This window comes from Citrus sinensis, chromosome 8, assembly GCF_022201045.2.
Source record: "Citrus sinensis cultivar Valencia sweet orange chromosome 8, DVS_A1.0, whole genome shotgun sequence".
Lineage (NCBI taxonomy): Eukaryota > Viridiplantae > Streptophyta > Magnoliopsida > Sapindales > Rutaceae > Citrus > Citrus sinensis.
Window position 1 is genome coordinate 28,697,484 of NC_068563.1, and position 23,585 is coordinate 28,721,068.

At 31.3% G+C, this 23,585-nt stretch overlaps 1 protein-coding gene and 2 non-coding genes across 3 annotated transcripts; 2 read left to right on the forward strand and 1 right to left on the reverse strand.

Annotated features, from left to right (window-relative positions):
* The first annotated feature begins 7,631 nt into the window (after window positions 1-7,631).
* On the forward strand, window positions 7,632-7,703 carry TRNAH-GUG (transfer RNA histidin (anticodon GUG)). Its single transcript has one exon. It is a non-coding gene; the product is annotated as a tRNA-His (tRNA).
* A 6,279-nt stretch (window positions 7,704-13,982) lies between these two features.
* TRNAS-AGA (transfer RNA serine (anticodon AGA)) lies at window positions 13,983-14,064 on the forward strand. Its single transcript has one exon. It is a non-coding gene; the product is annotated as a tRNA-Ser (tRNA).
* Window positions 14,065-14,916: 852 nt separating this feature from the next.
* Window positions 14,917-18,260, reverse strand: LOC102613508 (uncharacterized). Its single transcript, XM_006488597.4, has 3 exons — window positions 17,657-18,260; window positions 16,869-17,036; window positions 14,917-16,773 (listed from the first exon to the last, which is right to left on the reverse strand). Exons 1-3 carry the CDS (start codon window positions 18,200-18,202, stop codon window positions 15,073-15,075), a joined length of 2,415 nt encoding a protein of 804 aa, XP_006488660.1. The 5' UTR covers window positions 18,203-18,260; the 3' UTR covers window positions 14,917-15,072.
* Window positions 18,261-23,585: the final 5,325 nt, after the last annotated feature.

Here is a 23,585-nt window from a genome sequence, read left to right on the forward strand (position 1 = left end):
GATGCACTAAAAATTTAAGTATACTAAAATTTTCATTCATTTAAACAGATGTAATAAGACAATTAGAATTTTTCACAAGCTTGTGACTAAATAACTTCATAAAATTAAATCAATTTACAGCACAACTTCCACAAACTAAACTCCAGCTGCTGCTCATTTTAAATTTCAAGTGTCTACACATAAAAAAGAAAAAAATATGACATTAGAAAACACAATGCAACCATAAAATAAATAACAATATTTAGAATTTCAAATGCATGATCCAAATTCTTAGCTAGGATCAAATAAATTTGATTTTCAATAGAAAATTTCAGACTTTAATCTAAAATAAACACAAAAATATATTTTCATTAACATATATTTTTAAGGGATTTATTAACAGCAATATTCAAAATATAAAAATTACTCTCTACTTGCATAATTATTCGATGCAACTTTTATGTCTACTTTCATTATTCAATGCAACTTTTATGTCTACTTTCATTTAACGACCAAGTGATCTTTGGAATAAAGAGAAAGATAACAATACATCAACAATTAGCAAGATCAAATGGTCTTTTATTCTTAAATTTATTGGCATTTATTTGCAAATAAAATTATAATGTCCTATTAATTTATCCGATGTACTTAAAAATTAACGAAATAAAAATTCCCAATATACAAATGACAACATCTATCACTAAAGCAATTTGTGACAATAGTGAACTGACGTGAGGGCCACTAAAAAGTTGGAATTGCAGAAGGAAACGAGCCTAAAACCACTTCTGCTAAGAATTCTTTTTACAAGTTTGCGAGAAAATAGCTATTTACTAATTTTTAACATCAATAGAACTAATACAAAATTAAATCAATTTATAGCTTCCAAAAGCTAAACTTCAGATGCGACTAATTTGAGATTTTGATTTCATGGATCTCTGCATACAAGGGAAAAAAACAAATGATATTAGAAAAAAAGGCCCCAAAAAATATATATATTCAAATTTCAAATGCATGATCTAAATTCTTAGGCAGGATTAGATATATATTGTTTTCAACAGAAAATTTGAAACTTAAATATAAAATAAACACAAAACTACATTCTAATTATAACATATTTTTTTGATGAATTTTTTAACAACAATATTTAGAATATAAAAAATATTCTCAACTGGCGTACTCATTCTTTAAAACTTTTATGTCTACTTTCATTTAACGACAAATTGATCTCAGCGATAAAGATAGAAGAGAATACATCGAAATAAATAAGAATAAATTTTAGTACAAATTCATGATTGCATGAATAATATACATCATGAAATAGCATCCTAATGAAAAGATAAAAAAACGCAAAAGAAACTAAGCACCTAAAAAGAACTGACAAAAATTGTAAGCATATAGATTCATTCGTGAGTAAAACTAAGCACCTAAAAATAACTGGCAAAAATTTATCAGCAAATAGATTTATTCTTATAAGTAAAATACAGTCTAAATCTAAACCTTGTTTATTTTGGATGTATTTTACTATTTGTTTACTCGTTTATAATAGTTTCCACAACTTTTATAATTTATTTTGGACATAATTTATTACATCCAAACACATTGTTCAGGTAACCAGAGCACTAATAAATCACTAGATTACTAATTACCATTGCATTTGAAAGAGTAGGAATATCTCTATTAATTTTATAGACTAATTTTAAATTTATCAATCAGGGAATAATGTAACTGCAAGTTTCCATGTGCACATAGCCCACTCGCGTCTAACCAAATCTATCTCTCCTTGGTGTAACTCTTTGTTCCATAAAATTATAAAGTGAGGAATATATTAATTAGGCAGTTTCAAAATATAAAATAACTATTTCATAATAAATGACACTACATTTTCCAAAATAGAGACAACCAAAAAGCATTTAGCTACATCATTCATATGACATCCAATACCTATCCATCATACACTCAAAAATGAAAAAAACTGAGGCCTAAAGTTTAGATTACTACCTCTTAATAAAAAAAAAAATAACAGCGTGCTTGGATACTACCTTGCAAAATTGTACCTGCATATTACTAAAGAAAAAAAAAAGATGAAGTATAGACATAAGAAAAAAGAACTAAAGAAGATTCAAAACAGCATCCGAACAGCACCTGGAACTTTTCAGGTGCACTTTTAGCAGCAAAATTACAGCAAAACAGCATCTAAAATTTTCAAGTGTAGTTTCAATTACAAAAACAGTAGTAGAACAACCCTTGAAAAGTTCAAGGTGTTGTTTTTGCCATATAACAACAGCTAAACAACACTAGAAACTTTCAGGTACTGTTTTTCTTTATAAACAGTAGTAAAATATCACCTACAAACTTCCAGGTGTCGTTTTTCTACATAAACAGCAGCTAAACTGCACCTGAAAGTTTCCAGGTGCTGTTTTCCTGCATAAACCACAGTAAAACAGTACCCAAAAACTTCTAGGTCAAGTTTTTACTGCATAACAGTAGTTAAACAACACTCGGAAGTCAAACAACAATTAAGCAACACTAATACTTTCAGGAGCTTTGTTTCTACATAAAAAGCAGCAAAAACAACACCTAGAAGTTCCAAATGCTATTTTTACTATATAACAGCTGCTAAGCAGCGCCTGAAAACTTTAAGGTGCTGTGTTTCTACAAAAAAAGCAGTAAAAACAGCACCTGCATAACAGAAATCAACCCATTGATAAAATTTTTTGCTCCACTTAATTCAGCATCAAAAACTTATATAATTGAATCAATCTTATGCGAACTTCAGCAAACATCATATGTGCATGAACACATTATTCCAATTCCAAACATAATCCAACTCTAAATCTATGAGATCAAATCCAAAACACACAATCTCTAATCAATCACACAATTACAATCGCAAAAACATATTTTTTCTTAAAATTAATCTTATAATAAAAATATTTTATTGATTTAGTGAAAAAAAAAATAAACAGAACATGCTTACCGTAGAGAGCTGCAAGCCTGCTATGCTGACATAAAGCCAGAAGGAAACAAAGACAGTCATTGTGCTTTTCATTTGTCTGCTCTGCAAACTAGCCCCGTTACAAAAGTGCCAAAAAGAGAAGAAAAGAAAGTTTAATTACAATAGAATTGTAATGAAACGTGTTTATAATAATAGAAGTGTCAAGTTTTACAGCATTTGTAGGCCATAACAGCTTTAATAGTTAAAAATAAAAAGCAAGTAGTTCTTAAAACATAACATGCAGAGATCTTGTCATAACATCAAAATTCCCAAGAAAAAGAAAATGTACCAATCAGACGTCCCCAATATTTTTTACTGCTTGTCCATTCTTGTCACTTTTCATGTAATAATCACCATTCTCCTAGTAAATGTCCAAGATAAACTATAATTCTAAATTTGAAAATCGCTGAGAAGTAGGAAAAGGGAATTAATTCGAAAGTGCTACCTCAAGAATATGCACCAACAATCTCTAATAATCAGTTGAGCAAGATCAAGTAGTTTAAAATGATGTGGTGAATCTGACTATGATAAAGGGGGGAAAAATGCTGAAATTCAAAGATTTCTCGAATTTGGAACTGCATAATACCCAAATTCTTGTTCAAAAAAAAAAGTGCAAGAAATGAAGAGCATCCAAAAGAACCAACCAAACCACTTGCTTCGTCGGCACCCCTCCAAAATACGTGGACATTTTGCAATAAACTAAAGGAAAAAGACCCCCAAAAACTTTCAATGCCAGTGAAGATTATAAGTCCTTTATATATTGCAGAATTGGAGACTTCTAAGTAAAAAAAATCACAAAGAATCACATGAAGCTTTTGTCTCAATACAATATGTAAAAGATCAAAGCAAAAAGACATGCAACTCCATTGAAAGGCTTATTTATTTTTTAATAACAAAACTAAAGAATCCATTAAAATTGATCTTAAAAATCAGCAGCTAATTGGTGCCAATAAAAACGAAGCAGCAATAATCTAATATCTAGTCACGTAATTATATATATTGACAGTAAGAAGAAAAATATCATCACTCACTACCGAAACAGTACTTAAAAACCTAACTCAAAATCATAAAATTAACCAAAAAAAATTAAATTTCTAAACATGCAAGCAACCTAAAATATCCAACAATAGCTATAAAATATAAAAAATGCCAAAACATAAGGTAATAAATTAAAAATCAAAATTAAAGCGAAACTTTAGCACAATACGGTAGTGTGCATAAATATACAGTGAAATTTTCAGAGTGCTAAAGTTGTTAGCCAACCAGATTAGAATGAAGTGGCAACAACAGCGACAGCAAAGAAAGAAGGAAGCAGCAGCTCACATTTATGCCAAAAGATCCGAGTGCTAAAGTTGTCAGCCAACTAGATCAGAAGGAAGTAGCAGTGGCAGCGGCTGCCAAGAAAGAAGGGAGCGGCAGCAGCAAAGGTTTTGTGCAGCGGCAGCGAAAAAATTGATTGTTAGGTAGAAACTAAAAATTAGGGTTCGAGGGTGGGGCTATTTATATTTTTTATTTTTTAATGAAAAACTGGTTTTGTTTTATATTTTTTAATATAAACTTTAACTTATAAATATGATTTACTTAAATTGAAAAAATTTAATATGCATAAATAGATTTTGCCAAAAACTTTAATATGCAAAACAAATTTCTTAAAGCATATCTATAGACTACAGATTATATACACATTTTAATAATAAATGTCTACTATTGATAACAAGTATCTCAGTTGAGTTCATTTTAATCTATTTAAATATTGGCCAACAAAGTAATAATGGTTACTAACAACATAAAAAAATACACTTTATTATAAATCATTAATTTTATACTACTAAATTCAATCGATAAAAAATTAGCATTACATTTATGATGCGTTTACTTCATGGAATGGAAATTGGATGGAATGGGAATGAGTTGGGAATGAAAATGGGTCGAGAATAAGAATAGACTGGAATATGAATGAGAAATGAGAATGAGATTCTAATATTTACTTAGCTAAAATAAATGAGAATGTAAATGTGCTGGAATGTCACTGATCTGTTTATTTGGCAAAATAAATGGGAATAAGAAATGAGAATGAGAATCAATTTACCAAAATACCCATAATATTAAATAATGTAATTTTCATTAACTAAATACAATATAACCTCTATAAATTAATAATGTCAGGACCATAGAAATTTATTAATTTAGAGAGATATTAATTAATCTATAAATTAATAAATTATTAATTTATAGAGTGTGTTCACAGTACAAAGAACTAACATTTAATTAATTGAAAATTCATTGTATTTTACAAATATAATCAATAGAATTTAAATAAATTCATCAAATAAATAATGTATACTTGATTAAATAAATTTATGAATTTTACTAAATGTATTCAATGAACTAAACTAAATGTTAGTTATTAAATTGTTTGAATTAAAACTAATCTAATGTACCTATCTACTTGATTAACTAAATTCATGTATTTACATAAATTTATCTAAATGTATTCAATGAACTAAACTAAATGTTAGTTATTAAATTGCATTAATTGAATTTGAACTAATTCATCTAATGTACCTATCTACTTGATTAACTAAATTCATGTATTTACATAAATTTATCTAAGTGTATTCAATGAACTAAAATAAATGTAATTTCATTAAATTGTATCAATTGAATTTGACTACTTATCTACGTAATTAAAGAGTATTCATGTATTTACATAATTTAGCTAAGTCATAAATCCAATGAACTAAATTAGAAATTAAATGTATTTAATGAATTAAGTTAAAATTATTGTCTATATAAACAAACACAAAGTATTCTTTTATTTCATAGTAACTTGTTAACTTGTTAAAAATTAAAGATGAGATTCAACTAGATTTAAACTTCAAGAAAAAACAAGTTACAATAGACTCATATTTTAATAAATTGACATAGTCAGTTACATTTGTAATTTCACAGTATTTATAATTTCTACAATTATTAATTTATGATATAAATGTGACCATAGAGTTATATAGGAGTTCTCAAAAAAATTATCTTATTAATTTATCGAAATTATTAATTTAGCTTCAGGGCCTAAGTCGGGACTGCAAAAAATTATTATATTAATAATTTATCGAGTATTAATTTATAGAGTATTAATTTATAGAGGTTATACTGTATTTGTATAAATATTATTATAAAAATGATATTAATTAAAAAAATAAAATTAATAATAATAAATGTTAATAATGATAATATTAATAAAAATAATAATAACAATAATTAATAATAAAGTTAATAAAATTTAATAATAATAATGACAAAATTTAATAATAATAATAATAATAATGACATTTAAAATAATAAAATTAATTGTGCTTTGAACGAGGATAATTTGGAAAATATAAAAAAATTATAGGGATACAAAATTATGTGGGACCCACATATTTTATTTTTATTCTCAAATTACATTTTACTAAGTAAATATGAGTTTCATTCACATTCCTTCATTCTCATTTCCTAAATACTCAAGTAAACACACCATTAATGTATAGACATGTCTATTATAAGTATTTAAGAAAATATTATCATTTGAAAATAGTGAATCAATATAACCATCAAAATAATGCAGTATAAAAGAATAAATTAATTTCACATAGGTTTGTATGAATTAATTTGCATAAGAGATTGAGATACATTAAATCTGCCTATATATATCATATAATAATATTGGCCAATAGCAATAAATTAATAATAAAAAAACAATAATATTTGATTGATAATTATAATGTTTGGTATAATTAACAAGATAATTAATTAAAAAAAAACAAGATACTTTTTTGATAATTATCCAAAAGTTAGACAAAAATTATTCTCATATTAGTGGGTAGAGGTTTGAATCACTTTATATGTATTATCGGATTGATTTCTTTCAATTATTTGAAAATAAATTTGATTAATTAGTGATCTAAATATTTAGATTGCATTGACCTATACAAAATTAATAAAATATTATGATAAATTTTTATGCAAAAAATTACTAAATTTATAAATGTATTAAAATATTTAATAATTTACAATTATATTTATTTATTTATTTATATTTCAATAATATTTGCAGTAGTAATGTCACATATTTTGAGGAAAAAAAATATAAGTTTCATTTTTTAAATATATTTTCATGTAAAGTTGAGGGAGTATTTGGTAGTTTTATAATTTAATTGATAACCTTGTTATATACTTAAAATAACGGTAGCTGTATGATATTTACCTTTAATTTTTTCACCCTAATCGATTACAATAAGAGATAACCGGTGGCCGATTATAAAATTAATTAAAAAAATAATAAAAATTGGCTGTACCAGATACAGCGATGTATTGCAGGCCGACCCTTATGTGACATAATTTTCATGCATAACACGTGATATAGTCATAAGTCAAAACCGAAGATAATAATTTTCCATCTAAGAAACCAAAGTTGCGTATATATTGTAGTGCTGGTTAATAATCGGTTGCTTAAAATTGAGGCCACCGCCAACAGCTGCCACGCATTTTTGCAAGAGGTTGGTGACTGTTTGGTAGAAGCATCATAGGATCACCGATCACGATTCGGATACTTTTCGTAGTTCTTCAGAATATTTATTAGAAATATATAGATAAAAATCTAAAACTATCTCAAAAAGTGGCTGTAGTTTAGTGGTAAGAATTCCACGTTGTGGCCGTGGAGACCTGGGCTCGAATCCCAGCAGCCACATATAAATTATTAATTTTTAGCATTTTATTAGTTTTTAGATGCTAAAAATTAGTTTTACAAAGCTTGTTGAATTTCCATATTTTTTTTAATTATGTTATACACATATTAATTGAATAAAGCATACTATTAAAAGCATATATTTACATTTTAATTATGATTTCACTCAAATTTATATCGTTTGAAGGATTTTCTCACTTAAAAAGTTCCTTGATCCCCTCTTAAATTTGTATGGTTTCTATAATCAAACTTTGCATGCAATAACCCAATGCACTTAAACTTAAAACAATCTGATTCTTGAATTCCTCCTCATCAACTTTTTTGATTTTATCCACAAGTTCTTGTAAATGTTGAAGGTATGTGTTTATTATAATTTTCGCCCTATTTTCATCTGAATCAAGAATTTCATTTGGGACGCTTGTTGAATTTTCATATTTTTTTTAATTATGTTATACACATATTGTTACTGATATTACATCAGATATTACAATTACAATATTTACAATCGTACTAAACAACTGGGACCACCGCCATACATTAACTCACTGAAGTACTTGCCCAAATACTTTAAACCCTTTATAATATTCGAGTGGTGCCTACTCCAATCACATTTCGTAAGAGAGTGACTATCTCCACCCAATTAGTTGATAATTGAGGGAGAACTGAAACTAACATTCATAATGCTCTTATGGAGGTTCGAACCATTGCACTCAACATTGTAAGTATAAAACTTCTCCCATTTGACCAAAGTCCCATTGCTGAATTTCCACATTCAATATCACGAAATACGTTAATTTTTTTCCTTTCAAGCTCCTTTTCCAAAATTGCTAGCGACTTGATCGTAGTGATGTCATCATTAAAACATTTTATTGAGGAGCAAGCCATTTCCTTCACAAGCTTAACGTCACCATCTAGCTTTTGTACATCCTCCTTCCAAGAAGCCTTATCAATTTTCTGTGACTCTTGTTCGAGGAAGCCAATCGAATAAGAACAAAAATGCAAGAGATGTACCATCTTTACTAAGGAGACCAAGAGCTTACTATAGCAGGCACTATGAAAAGGCAAAAAACCGAAGTTGGGTTCCACATCAGCTTCACCAATGAGTGTCCCTAGCTCATTGACATGCATTTTTAGTCTCTTTTGCTTATGTAGCAAGCTGGCTTGGCTCGCTCGAAGAGTCATCGAGCTAATGCAATCATGCAATGTCCCAAGACTCTTTGAGAGTTGAGATTTAGCTAGAGTTGAAGCCCTTGTGGATTGAAACAGAAGTTCTCCAATGATTGTACAAGTTAAACCAATGAAGGTTTCAACAATTCTTGCTATAGCAAATTCTTCAGGAGGGCCCAAGCTTTTTCTTCCTAGTATCAACACAGCCCCAATGACAGCAGAAATTCCTCCACCTTGGCCATACATGCGGCCGTGCCGAAGGAAACTGGTAAAAATGAACCAAGGAAAAAGAAAAAGGAACCTTATGGGCAATAATTTTTCAAAGAGAAAGCAACCAAGCACTCCATAGACGGTTCCTAACACTGTGCCTTGTGCTTTAACATTAGCAACTTTTGAAAGTTGCCTCTCTTGCCGTGGCAAAACTGATGGCGACGGAGAGTCCTGACCAAATTCCGTTGGGCTTGCTAAAAAGCAACCCAAATAGCACAGCTAGGCCCAATGAGAATGAGCATTTGAATGCTGGCATTAACCTCTTGCTTTTAACTTTACAGACCCAGCTGGTCCAAGCTTCTTTGAAAGAGAGCACGTGTTCTTCGCATGACTTGTTCGATCCATCTGTTTTGGGCATGGGACAATTGAGGAGTTTCATGCAAAATAAGAAGAAAAAGAAAGGTAAATTTTGGCTGATTGTGGGGATGGTTCGAAAATTCTTCAAGGAACATTCTTCGTTGGACTCAGGAACACTCATTGAATTACAAAGAATTTGATAGGATTTAACTTTTTTAATGGTGAGGCAAGTGAGCTCTTCTAGTACTCTGGGCAAACCATCAAATGTTTGCATAGGAAATGAAGTCGCACTGGTTACTCTGCCATTTCCATCCCTCTTAATGGTATCTCTAGATATTGAAATTTCTTCACCGGCTTCACGTAATTTGATCTCAAGAATTTGAATGGAATTTCCCATTTCATGCTTTCCTGTCAAGATCAATTATTGAGTTAGCTCCCTGCCTCCCTCCTCTAAAAGCTCACATAATGATATTTATTTCAAAATCACTCTCAAGTGCACATATCCAAAATTTTATGAAATACGTACGGATATTAAGACAAAACAAAAAAACCAAATCCAATAAATTATCGATTTTACAGCTGCCTATTAGTATACATTAGAAAATTTGCTTTTTTTTTTTTTTATAAAATTCCAAAATCCACGCCCGATGAGAAGCACTATTAAATTTTAATCTTATGTAATTGAAAACTGCTTACTTGGTAGCGTTTGATGTTTTGGATATGTTTAGTCCCTGATTTAGTCAACGACTTAGCTAGAGAAATGGATGCAAGTGCTGTTGATTTGTCTTCAGCACATAATGCCTTCACATATAGCCTCGGCCTCTCCGAAGCATTATCAGCAAGTTGCTTGTAGTTCCATTTCACCTGCAATATAAAAATTTTTAATAATCCAATAAGAATTATACTTCTTAAATGCTTTGGACAGCTCTAATGAGGAGAGGATCATGCCACGTGATTAATTACCTCATAACAAGCAAGCCTCGGATAGGGCAGAAACAAGGCAAGAACACAAGCCAAGACTCCAATGGCCGTGCTAGCAGCAACACGCACAGGAAGCATAACAGCGCCGCTATGCTCGCCATTAACAAAACCCATAACGTACGTTAAAACAATCTGCCCCAACGCTATACGCTTTGCCACCAAGTGAGTTCCCTCGGGCAATGCCACAAAGAATGCAGCAATAGCCACAGCAAGAGCCGTGGTGCCAGTCGTGAGCCGGGCCGGTCCTATCAACCACATGGTCAAAAGAGCCGGTCCAATGCTCTGAACAGTCGCGTATAGCGCCAGCCAGCAGCCATGCAACGTGTCACCGAGCGTTGCATCTGTTACAATGAGAATTACAGTCACGTAGGAAAATGCTGGGAACGTTACTTGGCCCCGGAGAGAGGACGGTCCGTAAAAGGTGATCGAGCCAACTATGGTGCATGCCGTCCGGTATGCGGAGGCAAGGCACGTGAGCCACATGGCTCGGGCTTGATTGGTTTTGTCTTCGTTTATGGCTGCCATTAATTATAAAATGTTGAATAAAGGACTAGCTGTATATTGCCAGTGAGCTGGTAGAATTAGAGACTAAGAAATAAAGATCTAAATAATTGTGACATGTCATATGTACTGTGATTCTTTGCTGTGACTTGAGGGTTTTTATAAAGGGATGGATTGAGAAATTCGAAGAGGAATCTGTAAAACGCACATGGAACAAGCAGATTTTGGGGTCGCTTTCAAATTTCAAGTGTACTTTTCATGTGCTATTTTTATTTTTTAACAATTTTTAGCTTGATTTAGGTTATATATATTGTGGAGCTTACTACGTTATTATATTATATCTTAGTTCAAAAAGGAGCCAACTTATCAAAATTAAATTACTCCAATTTGTATTTTCAATTTTTTGATTTGGTCTAAGCTAGTTTTGAAAAACTTTTGCGTCCATGGATTTGCAGCTCTTCATTCACGATATCTTTGGGCTCAAAATAGTAAATACCCTAGCTTTTCAATGAGCAAAGAATCCAATATATATATGTATTCTCTTGAATTAAAATTCACGAGAATCCATATATTATTACATTTCTAATTAGTCATTAAATAATATTTACTTCTATGTTGATTAATATGTCTGCTAGATATGTTTTTAGGCACAAGAGGATCTATCTTATACCGTTTTACAGTCTTCAGAAAAGACGATCTTAATATTTACACGTGATCTTGAATCTAAAATTTGTGTTATAATAATTCTACTATTAAGGAAACAAAACATGTGTTTGTTGACCTTACTGAAACGGATTGTTTTCTTGTTTTCTACCATTATTAACAATTTTCCTCTTCCGTATTTGATCTAACTAAACGTGGGCTAATTAAAGTTGGTGCATGTCTAGCTTCAAATCTGCATGATATTTGGGGAAAATTTTGAAATTTTTTTGTTTGAAAAATTAAAATTAAGTGAAGAAGGCTTAATTATGATCATATACCGTCGGTTTACTTATCTCTAATGTGATATAGACAATTTGCCAATGCTAATGAAGAAAAATCAAAGAAAATATTCTCATAACCACTAGGTAAACTCGAAACCGCCACCTTCAAAGAAATTAAATAAATATTTTATTAATCGTTTTGACTTATTTGTTTGGTGGTTATTTTTATTTTTATTAATCTCATGTCATTCTTGATTAAAAAAAATTATTACTTCATTGATGTTAATTGTCTTTGTTCCTTCTCTCGTTTTCATATATATATATATATATATATATATATATATATATATATATATATATATATATTCTTTTATATCGAATTCTAATTGTTAAAAATGAAAAATTGTTACAAGGCGATGATATAAAAATCCTCTTCATTAACTCTAGTACTTATCAAGATGATTTGCTTGCTAACAAGAAGATCCTTTTCAATTTTAATACAAGATATATTATTCAATTAACTTGACTAACACGTGATATAAATTGTTTGCTACCGTCAAACAAGTTTAACAAACTATGGAGCCATGGGCAGACACAATTAAGGAGACCCTCATAGGCTATTAATTTTTTTTTTTAAATGTACTCCAAATTTCTAAAAGAATTAAATAAAAAAAGTTTGAACACATTTTTCATGTAACAAAAGACTTATGTTTTAATGGTAAGAGTGTTATTGGATGATTTTAAAGTCCTGATTCAAATCTCAATAGCCACGCTATGTTTTAAAAAATATTTTGTGAAAACTACTTAGAAAAATGATACTTTCATGTATTTAAAATAAATAGATTATTACTATTATTATTTAAAATTTAAAATAAAGTAGTGAAATTTGAGTTTATAAGAGTTAAAATGTATTCGTGTGAACATTTAAAAAAAAACTTAAATTAAATTAAATTTTTTTTAACTAAATCCCTTCTAATTTAAGTGCCCGGGTCCGCCAACGCATGGAGCTGATCAAATTTTGTACACCAAATGCAATAATTGATGTTCGAGCCGATTCTGACTCAATTATAGGGGTAGGCAAAATATCTGATCCAATCCGAACCGATTCGAAAAATATCAGGTTCGGATCAGATCGAGTTGTTGATATAACTCGATCAGATGTATTCTTGCTAACTTGATCGGATCATGATCGGATCAGATGAAACCCGATCCGATCCAAAAAACTGATCGGGTTGCCAAAGAAAAAAAAAGAAATTAAAGGTAAAAAAACAAAACCTAAACCCAAAGACTAAAGAGTACATGCACACGAAGAACACTCAAAGCTAAAGACAAAATCACATTTTAGCCAAAGCCAAGAGCATTCATCATTTGCATCAAAACGGGAAAAAAAAAATCATCTTCGGTTCACTCTAACAGCCATAACCACATCTTTCCTCCCTTCCTCAACTTCTCAATCTCATCTTAAGAACACTCTTCACGATTTCATGCACACAACCACGCACACATATCGAAAAAGCAAGGGGTAGCTGGATCGATTTTACCCGCAGTCACTGCCGACGCTAATTGCTCCGCGAGGACCGCAAATGGATCTGCTGCTACCAGATCTGTTGCTATCAGATCTGCTGCTACCAAATCTGCTGCTCCACGCTGCCAATCCTCCACCATCACCTGATCCAATCCAAGATCTATTCAACCCGGTAATTGCAAGGCTGCAACCCGAGTTTCCCTTTCCTCTTTTGAAGCTCTGTTGGTATAATAGTACTATACCAGATTATTCGCCATTTAACAGTAATAAATTATATATTACATGTGAAATTGTTAATTTGTAACTATATATTGTTAAATGTTAATAATTTTTTTTTTTATAAATCCGAACCGAATTTAACTTGATTTATTGACACGATCCGATCCGATCCGATCTAAATATACATCGGATCAGATCGGGTTATAAGTTCGGGTTGTATTTGGATGAATTTGTGTTCAACCCGATCAATCTGAAATCCGATCTGGTTGATCTGAATCTGACCCAAACCTGTATTTGCCCACCCCTAATCGATTACTCAATTTTAATTTCTTCTCCAAGTGATCTGCCAAATCAATGTGTAATCCAACTTGATAAAATTTTGAATATAAGATTCATCAAGTGGGCGTGCCGGAGTGGTTATCGGGCATGACTAGAAATCATGTGGGCTTTGCCCGCGCAGGTTCGAATCCTGCCGCTCACGATTCTTCCATTTTTTTTTGAATTGTATGAATAATAATCTGTTTTCAAAAATAAATAAAGAAGACATTATTATCGAAACCCCATGTCTAGCTAGCTAGTAATAATGAATTGCTCAATGTGTGTGTATGCATATATACACTCACACGCTACAAGTAATATGCTAATAGCATTTTAGGATTAATAATGAGGAACTTTAACACTAGATATTTTAATTATGGTTGTGTTTGTTTTTTAGGTCTGCAATTTGAGTAGATTTAAGATATAGTTATAGTTTGGGTAGGTTTCGGAAAAAAAATGTCTAATAACAATGTTTTTTTTTTCAACATTTGAATAGAAAAAATATTAAAAACTAATAGTTTGAGATAAATATCATTTTAAGTAGGCAAATATTTGTTGTCCTTGACAATTTAGAAATTTAACAAGTTAATAGTTTGATAGCATTAAAAAAATAACACTATTATTGTGTCTTAATTTAATTTTGTAATAAAATATGTCATAATTGTAATTATGACATCAACTTACATCGTAAAGTCAACACTATTGTTTTAATTTTAATGCGTCACAGTGAATATGATCTGATTTGTTTTAATTAATGTTACTATGTGAATAAAAATTTAAAGCAATTGAAAAAATTAACTTCAAGTTTAATGCAAAAATATTAAGTTTATATAATATAGGAAATATATGTATTGTTAAGCATATTTTTGAGATTTGAAATTAAAAATGTTCACTTAAATTTCAACCTTCAAACAAAAATAAATTTTGTTTACTTTTTATATTTAGGTAAAATTGTCTAATAAGTGATAAATTAAGAAAATAAACAATTCAAAATAAATAAATATCAGGAAAAAAAAAGTTAAATTCAAATTTCGTACTAAAAAACAAACATCACTGAGTATCATTTCTCTAGTTACATCGATCGCCATGATATAATTAGAATTACGATACTTAATTCATTTATAAAATTTTATATCAACTTAATTACTGTATATCTTCATACAACTTTAATCTAGTTGTACAAAGCGTTTATTTTACATGAGATTTCGAGCAAATTTACGTTGCTTGAAGGATTCTCCCACTGAACCAGTTCCTTGATTCCCTCTTCAATCAGTTTAGTTTCTCTTATCAGGCCTTGTATGCAATACCCTAGGGCACTTAAACTTAAAACAACTTGGCTCCTGAGCTCCTTCTCACCTTCAGTAGCCTTGATTTTGTCAACAAGTTCTTTTGCATGTTGTAGATATGAACATATAAGTTTTCCCATCGCAGCTTCATCTAAATCAGAAATCCCATTAGGATTTTTTGATTTTCCCAATTCAAGATCATAAGATATGTTGTTCTTTTCAAGCTCCTTTTCAATTGTCGCTAGTGATTTTATCGTTGTCACATCTTCAAAGCATTTGATAGAGGGGCCTACTTTTTCCTTGAGAAGTTCAAGGTCACTGTCCAGCTCATGAACTTCATTTTTCCAAGAAGTAGCAATTCTTTGTGAATCTTGCTCAAGGAAGCCCACTGAGTGAGCAGCAAAAAGCAACAAATCCACCATCTTTGTCAAAGTCCCCAAGAGCTTACTATAGCAAGCAATATGAAAAGGAAAGAACCAAAAGTTGGGTTCCACCTCTGCTTCACCAATGAATTTCGCTAGCTCAGTGACTTGCATTTTCAGTCTCTTTTGGTTCTCAAGCAAGCTGGCTTGGCTTGATTGGAGACTCATTGAGCCAATGCAATCGTGCAACGTGGCGAGGCTTTTCGAGAGTTGAACTTTAGCCAGAGTTGAGGCTCTGGTGGGTTGAAACAGAAGGTCTATCATGATCGAACAAGATAATCCAATGAAGGTTTCAACAATTCTTGCAATGGCAAATTCACTTGGGGGGCCAAAATTTTTTCTCCCCAGTATCAATACTGCTCCAATGACAGCAGAAATTCCTCCAGCTTGGCCATACATGCGGCTACGCCTTAAGAAAGCGGTGAAAATGAACCAAGGAATAAGAGACAGGAACCTTATGGGCAAGAATCTTTCAAAGAGAAAGCAACCAAGTACTCCATACACGGTACCTAAAACTGTCCCTTGTGCTTTAATATTAGCAACTTTGAATGTTGCCTCCCTTGCCGCTGCAAAACTTATGGCTACGGGGAGTCCTGACCAAATCCCATTGGGCTTACTATAAAGCAACCCAAATAGCACAGCTAGGCCCAGTGAAAGTGAGCATTTAAATGCCGGCACGAGCCTCTTGCTTTTAACCTTCATGGACCAATTGCTCCAAACCTCTTTGAAAGAGAATCCATTGCTTGATCCTTCATATTCCTTAACAGTATCATCTTTTAGACAATTTGTACTTTGGTTCGGTGATGATTTCCATTGAAGGAGCTTCATGCAAAACAAGAAGAAATAAGAGGATAACTCTTGGGTGGTTGTTGGGATATTTTGAAGTGTTTGAAGGAACTTCATTATATCTTCAGCATTTGATTCCGGAACAGTCAATGAATCACAGCTTTGAGCTTGTTTTATGGTCAGAGAAATATGCTCATCTAGTTTCTTTACACATTCTTTTAGCTCTCCATCAAGAATCTGTACAGGAAATGAAGTGACACTTGTTACAGCCATTTGCATCCCTTTTAAAGGTATCTCTAGATCTTGCAATTTCTCTCCTGGCTTCATGTAATAGGATCTCAAGAATTTCAATGGAAGCCTCTCCCACTTCATGCTTTCCTGTTCACATGCAGCCAAAGACAATTAATAAATTTATTTTTAGCCTAATCAACATCATGGGAAAATCTTATACAGCGCAAAAATTGCATGCTTACTTGGTAGCGCTTGATGTTCTGGATAAATTTGGTTCCTCCAATGGTCAATAACTTGGCTTGAGAAATGGATGCAAGCGCTGATGTGTTGTCTTCTGCACAGAACGCCTTCACATAGAGCTTCAGCCTCTCGGAAGAATTTTCAGAAAGTAGCTTACAGTTCTTTTTCACCTGCAATATATGTAAAAATTATTATTTAATCGGTTACTAGCATTGCTATATTGGGTTTAATTACATCACTAACATAAAGAGTAATGGCCCCATATTTAATTGGATTGGCTGTACGGATTTCCAATTTCTTGGATTACTATTGTACCCATCACAAAAGATAATGGGCTCAGTACTAATCTCTATACTTTAAAGAATCACGATTTTGAGGTTTTTTCTCTTAAAAATAAGAAGAAAAATATAATTATATGATTGATGGTTAATTGATATAAATGAGAAAAAAATAAAATAAAATAGGCATATGCAACCAACTAAAGAAAAATGTATATTTTTGTTTTCATGAACTCTATTGGCCCTCTATTCAATTTTTAAATGCACATCCGAGATAATTAAAAGCTTAAGAGAGCACAAACTAAATCAAGATGATTCCAACTGTTATTGAAGAGATGGTGCAAAAACAATGTATATGTACATGTGTGTGTGTATCATATTTCTGCCACACATTTTAGGACACGTAATTGTTTCATTTATCATACCCATATAAATGCACCAAATGGAATTAGCCAGATAATTCTTCTTGATAATGACTAGATATCATAGCATGTTTGAATGTAATTAAGTACCTGGCGACAAGCAAGCCTTGGATAGGGCAACAACAAGGCAAGAACACAAGCAAAGACTCCAACCGCAGTGCTTGCAGCCACATGCAGAGGATGCATAACAGCTTCAGTGCGTTCGCCATTAACAAAACCTATAACATATGTTATGACAATCTGTCCCAATGCTATACGCTTTGCTTTCATGTGAGTTCCCTCAGGCAGCGCCACCACGTAAGCAGCAAGGGCCACTGCAAGAGCGGTGGTGGTACTAGTGAACCGGGCCGGACCGATCAGCTTCAGGCTCAAAATGGCCGGCCCCACGGTTTGGACAGTGGCGTAGAGCGCCATCCAGCAGCCATGCAACGTGTCTCCTAACGTTGCGTCTGTGACGATGAGGATTACTGTCACGTAGGAGAATGCTGGGAACGCTACTTGTTGCAGCAGAGAAGCAGGTCCGTAAAGGGTGATCAAGCCGACTATCGTGCATGCGAGGGCAGTCCGGTACCCGGAGGCGAGGCACGAGAGCCATATGGCTCTTGCTCGATTGGAATATTTATTATTGGATGGCATTGCAGGCAAATGAAGATATGAGATGATAAATGTAGTTGGGGTTGTGTTATGGCAAGAGTCTCAAAATATTTTGAGAATTTATGGGGTGATATGTGTGAGAGCTCATATGGGGGGTTTTTCTAATATACAAAGGGAGGAAATTTCGGTAGAAGAATTTGGAGCCACATGGAAGCACGATTCGGGCCCATGTGTGGTTAATGAGCGTGACGTAGTTTCTAGTTAGAAGTGGGCGATGATGAAATTATTGTTTTGTGGGTGAAATTATACTTATAATTATAATTATGGGAGTGCAAGTACTTGTCGAGTTGGTGACGGCTTATGAGCTTGTTTTGAGCCAAATGTATGACTTTATGCAGCAATTATCTTGATTTAAAATGTTCAATTTGTTTCCAAAAGAAAGTCGCACCAACCCACCATGGGCAGACAGATTTTAAGATTTAGATTTAGATGCATGGGGATCGGATTCATGCTTCATTGCTAGCCAATTAATGACTTTATTCATTAAGATAAGCCTGTTTAACTGCTTTATGATTTCTTACTGGATTGTTGTCGCCGCCTATAAGTGATAGTTAATTAAAATATAAAGATTTGTAGCAAAGGGCTAGCTTTTTCCCTTTTGTCTTTGAACTCTTCGAAGATCACATCTTAACCATTTTCAAAGCTCTTGTCAAACTATAAAGAAATGCAAGTGTGATGAACAGGGGTTTATTTTGCACCATGTCTTTAAGCTATCAAAAACCCCGATAACTAGGTATAATTTAGAACCGTGGTAGTCGAATATATAGTCATTATTTTGGCATTAAGATAAAGAAAATTGCAAAGTTTACCATAAATAGTTCAATTAACTCAAATTCAAATTTATATTTTATACAGTATAAACTTATGCATTTACGAATTTTAATACATTAAGATTATATTATGATTTTGTATTTTAATTTATTTATCTTGACTACCAGTTTCTTTTGGTGGTTTTTAAAATAGACCACCAAAATAGATGCATATATACATGACATTATTTTATCGAGTTCTTGCGCGGGAAGACATTCAAGCACATGGAAACATTGAGGTATATATTAATCAACTTTAAATTATTTATTTAGCAAGTGGACTCTCTACCGCAGAGCTAGCAAAATGAGTAAATCTTAACTTCAAAGAAATGGGATCCGTTGCCTTAGAATGATCCTCATTAATTTTAAATATGTAAAATCTGATCCTAAATTAAACCTTGATTTGACTGTTTGACGAAAGTCATTAGATTAAATTCAGAAGATGATCCTGCCATGTCACTGAAATTAATTTCAATACTTGCGCTTAGACTATATCATTATCTTCAATATTTAGGATACTGTTTAGTTTAACTCTTTAGCCAGGGCTGCGAAGCCAAGTCTTGTATATACAGTGTATGTATAAACTTATAAATAATTCATTATATTTTCTCTCTTTCCAATTCTGTCTCTGAAAATGGAAAGTGACTCAAATTTTGCTTACAATTTCAAGAAAATAACAAATGTTGAAAGCAACAAAGCAATTAAAATAATGATAATATTGAATTCTAATGAAGTTTAAGTGGGGTTCCTTTGATTTCCACTAGCTTATTTCATGTCCTAAGTGTACAAACTTGTGATGCTTGAGAAGGATCAAGGGTCAAGTGGGGCACGCTTGATCCTCTTCAAAATTTTAATAATGCAGCAAGTTAGTTAAAGCAAAAATTGCTGGTCCTCAAACCACTATTTCTTACCCATTACAAAATGCTATATTGCTAACAAAAGCTAGTTAAAGTCTCTTTTCAGATTTCTCATAATTTCTTTGTGGTTTTTTTTTTTCATTTGCTTACGTAGTTGTTCAATTTGTGTACAAGCATACCTAATAACTTTTTAGGTGAGAATATCCATATTTTATAAAATTCGGATTTTATCTGGTTATGAATAGCTATGAAACAACAAAAATATTGAACTAAAGACGACTCCAAGCACAAGCTCATAAGTATTATTCCAAATTATTCAATTTCTATATATTTGAAATGGAAAAGAGCATACATACTTTCACACTAACTCAACATTCCTCAACACTTACTTTATGTTTGCTGACATCAAAAGAAAAAAGGAAAAAAGAAGAAGAAAATTTTCCTGGAAAATTGTAGCAGCCTCTTTCTGTAGCCGTATATGGTGGAATCCTATGAAGAAAGTGGTATGGGCATGTCTGTTCACCACATTGAAAAATCTTTCTCCACGTACTTTGTGTTTAATTTATTTTTATATTTATTACTTAAGATATTTAATTAAAGATGGCTTTTGAGTAATGTTAAGGATCTCAATATATATATATATATATATATATATTGAGTCTCAACTGATATGTCGACGTTAAGACTATCATCATCCGTTTAAGATCAACTTTTGAAGACAGACATTCCTACTGCCGAAAGTAATCTAATGGTATCAAAAGAGATCATCCTTGAATCTGCTTTTCATTTTTTGAATTTAAAAAATGGATGCAAGATAACATTGTATATATATATATTCCTGAAGAACATAGATTCGAATAACACAAACTTATTCTCCAACAAGCATTTCAGATTACAGGCGCGCGATTCTCCAATAACTATTTTACAAACACACACATTATCAAATCTTAAAATGTAAAATTTAATTTCTGACTTTCACTTTGTACAGCAGCGATTGAAGATCCCCTAACCTTTCGTTTTATTATTCAAAGTTTAGTCTTTCTCCGATGTAGACAACGGCACTTTTATAAAACGCAATCTAGCAATGACCAAAAAAAAAAAAAAAATTATGATCTCTACTGTATTGCAGTGACACTTGCATTGAAGTTTATAAATTTTTATTGTTATTAATCAATCACCGGCAAGTAGTTTAAGTTTGTAATTTACGATAATGCAACTGAGAATTACTATTCAAACATATTCTAAGTTTTCAAAGATTTGTAACATATCTAATTAGAAAATTTAGAGATACATTATCCAAGGCTCTCAGTCAATTAAACAACATTATCTTTCATTAGGAAGTGTACTTTTAAAGTAAGGGTACACTTAAAAAAAATAGAACATTGTTTGATACAATACCCTCACTTCAACACTTGAACTCTTTGTTGATTACCTAAAAAATATTTTAGCACCCCTAAATTTTTCGTTGCTGATACAGTATATTTTTGTATACTGTATACGAAAATCATAAATTGGAAGTTAGGAGTGAAAATATGAGAATTTGGGACAAAAAAAGAACTAAATTTTAAGAGTATAAGAGAAAATTTGAGATTTGGTTGTACCAAACAGCTCTGTTGTGTGAAGTAACAGGAAAATTTCGGATGGTAAAAGAAATGTAGGGAAGTGGAAGATGACTCGTAGAAAATTTGGGAAATTTTTTTTATGCATGCTGCGCTGGAGCCTGGAGCAAATCAAAACCAAAATATATGGGACAAGAATGAGAATGTGATAACCTATCGAAACCCTTTGGTCGCCCACGTCAGAGTCAGTCGGATCTGTTCCGAATCCCAAAGGCCGTCGTTAAGCATTGCCGCATAATTAAAAAAAAAAAAAAGGAAGGAAAAAAAAGGGCACTTGCATTTTTATTACAGTCATCGTTTCACTCTCATCGACGGCATCGAGTGCGACAAATTAAAAAGAAAATGAATGGCAACTGCGAATTAAGTGCACAAGCCATAAAGTCATCTTCAACTTTAAGCGCACGGACTTTACTAATGGGGTCGCCACTTGAATATTCTTAGGGGTGGGCACGGTTCGGTTCGGTTCAAAATTAAGTAGAACCGATTTAAATCGGTTATTTTATAAAAAGAACCGAATAAGAACCGAATTCAAAAAGAACCGAACTCAAACGGTTCTTTTCGGATCAGTTCGGTTCGGTTCGGTTTTTTCGGTTTTGGGCCTATTGGGCCTATTTTTAATTTTTAATTTTTTAGCCCATTGGGCCTCATGAATGTAATAATTTTTTTCAACAATTAATTTATCCTAATTTTATTACAAATATTAACAATAAATACAAAGTATTCAAAACACATTTTATCACTAATATCTTACTAACTATTAATAAGATACTCCCAAAATATGAAATATTAAAATTTCAAAATACATAACCAAACTCCAATACTCCATCTATATAAACATAATCATAATGTTATAAAGAGAAATAACACATGTTTGATTTGAATAAAATCATGTTTGATTTGAATAAAATTATTAACACATGTTTGATTTGAATAAAATCAAAAAATAATTCGGTTTTTCGGTTCAGTTTTTCGGTTCAGCTAAGTGAACCGAATACCGAACCGACATTTCGGTTTTTTTTACAAACGGTATATTCGGTTTTTTAAAAAAATAAAAACCGAACCGAATTAGAAAAAATCGTTGGTTCGGTTCGGTTTTTTTAACACTACGGTTTTTTTGCCCACCCCTAAATATTCTCATTCTAATCACTCGACCACATGATTTTCATTTGCTTACGTACTTATATTACACCTATGAATGTACGATCTGTTTGAAATATTATACTTTTAATATTTGACACTATCTCCGACGGTACGGACTCTATATTTTTTGTCATATAATTTGCATAAATACTGTTTTAATCCATATATTTTTGGAGCTTATTATTTTACACGATGATGTATGAAATATGACTCTTCCACATCCGTTTAATAAAAATTCAATGGTTGTGTGAATATAAAGTAATAAAATTATATTATTTCTTTAACTGTTAGATTTTTATTAAATGGTTACGAAACTGTCATGTTTCTTACATCATCATGTAAGATAATTAGAGCCATATTTTTATTTTATTGCTTGTTTAGTTATAATATTTTAAAAAATATTTCAAAATGTCCCTGCAATTAAATATGTTACATTTTTATCATTTTTTCTACTTTTACAATAAAACCCTTCTAATAATATTCTTGACATTAATTAATTTATCTATAAAAAAATTAATCGGAAAATGAACAAATAATTATTTATTAACAAATTAACTAATAAATATCACTATGAAAGAACTAGTATTTTTTCTACTTGTGCAATAATCTTACTTATAATTATTTATAAATTAATTAATATTGGCCAACTTAAAGTAATATTTAAACTCCTTACAATAATCTTACTAATAATTATTTTATAAAAAAAATTATTTTACCAAGTTAATATTGAAATAAAATAATAATATATAAACTTTATATAAATTTTTATGTTACTTTTAAGTTAATTTAATATTTTTTTTTTCTTTTCATTTATATCCCAAGAATATTGTTACAAAAGAAAAAGAAAAAATAAAAGTGCATTATAGTTAGTAGTAAGAGATATTTTAAGGGTTTTTTTTTTCAATTTAAGAATCAAATGAATATTTAAATCAAAATATAA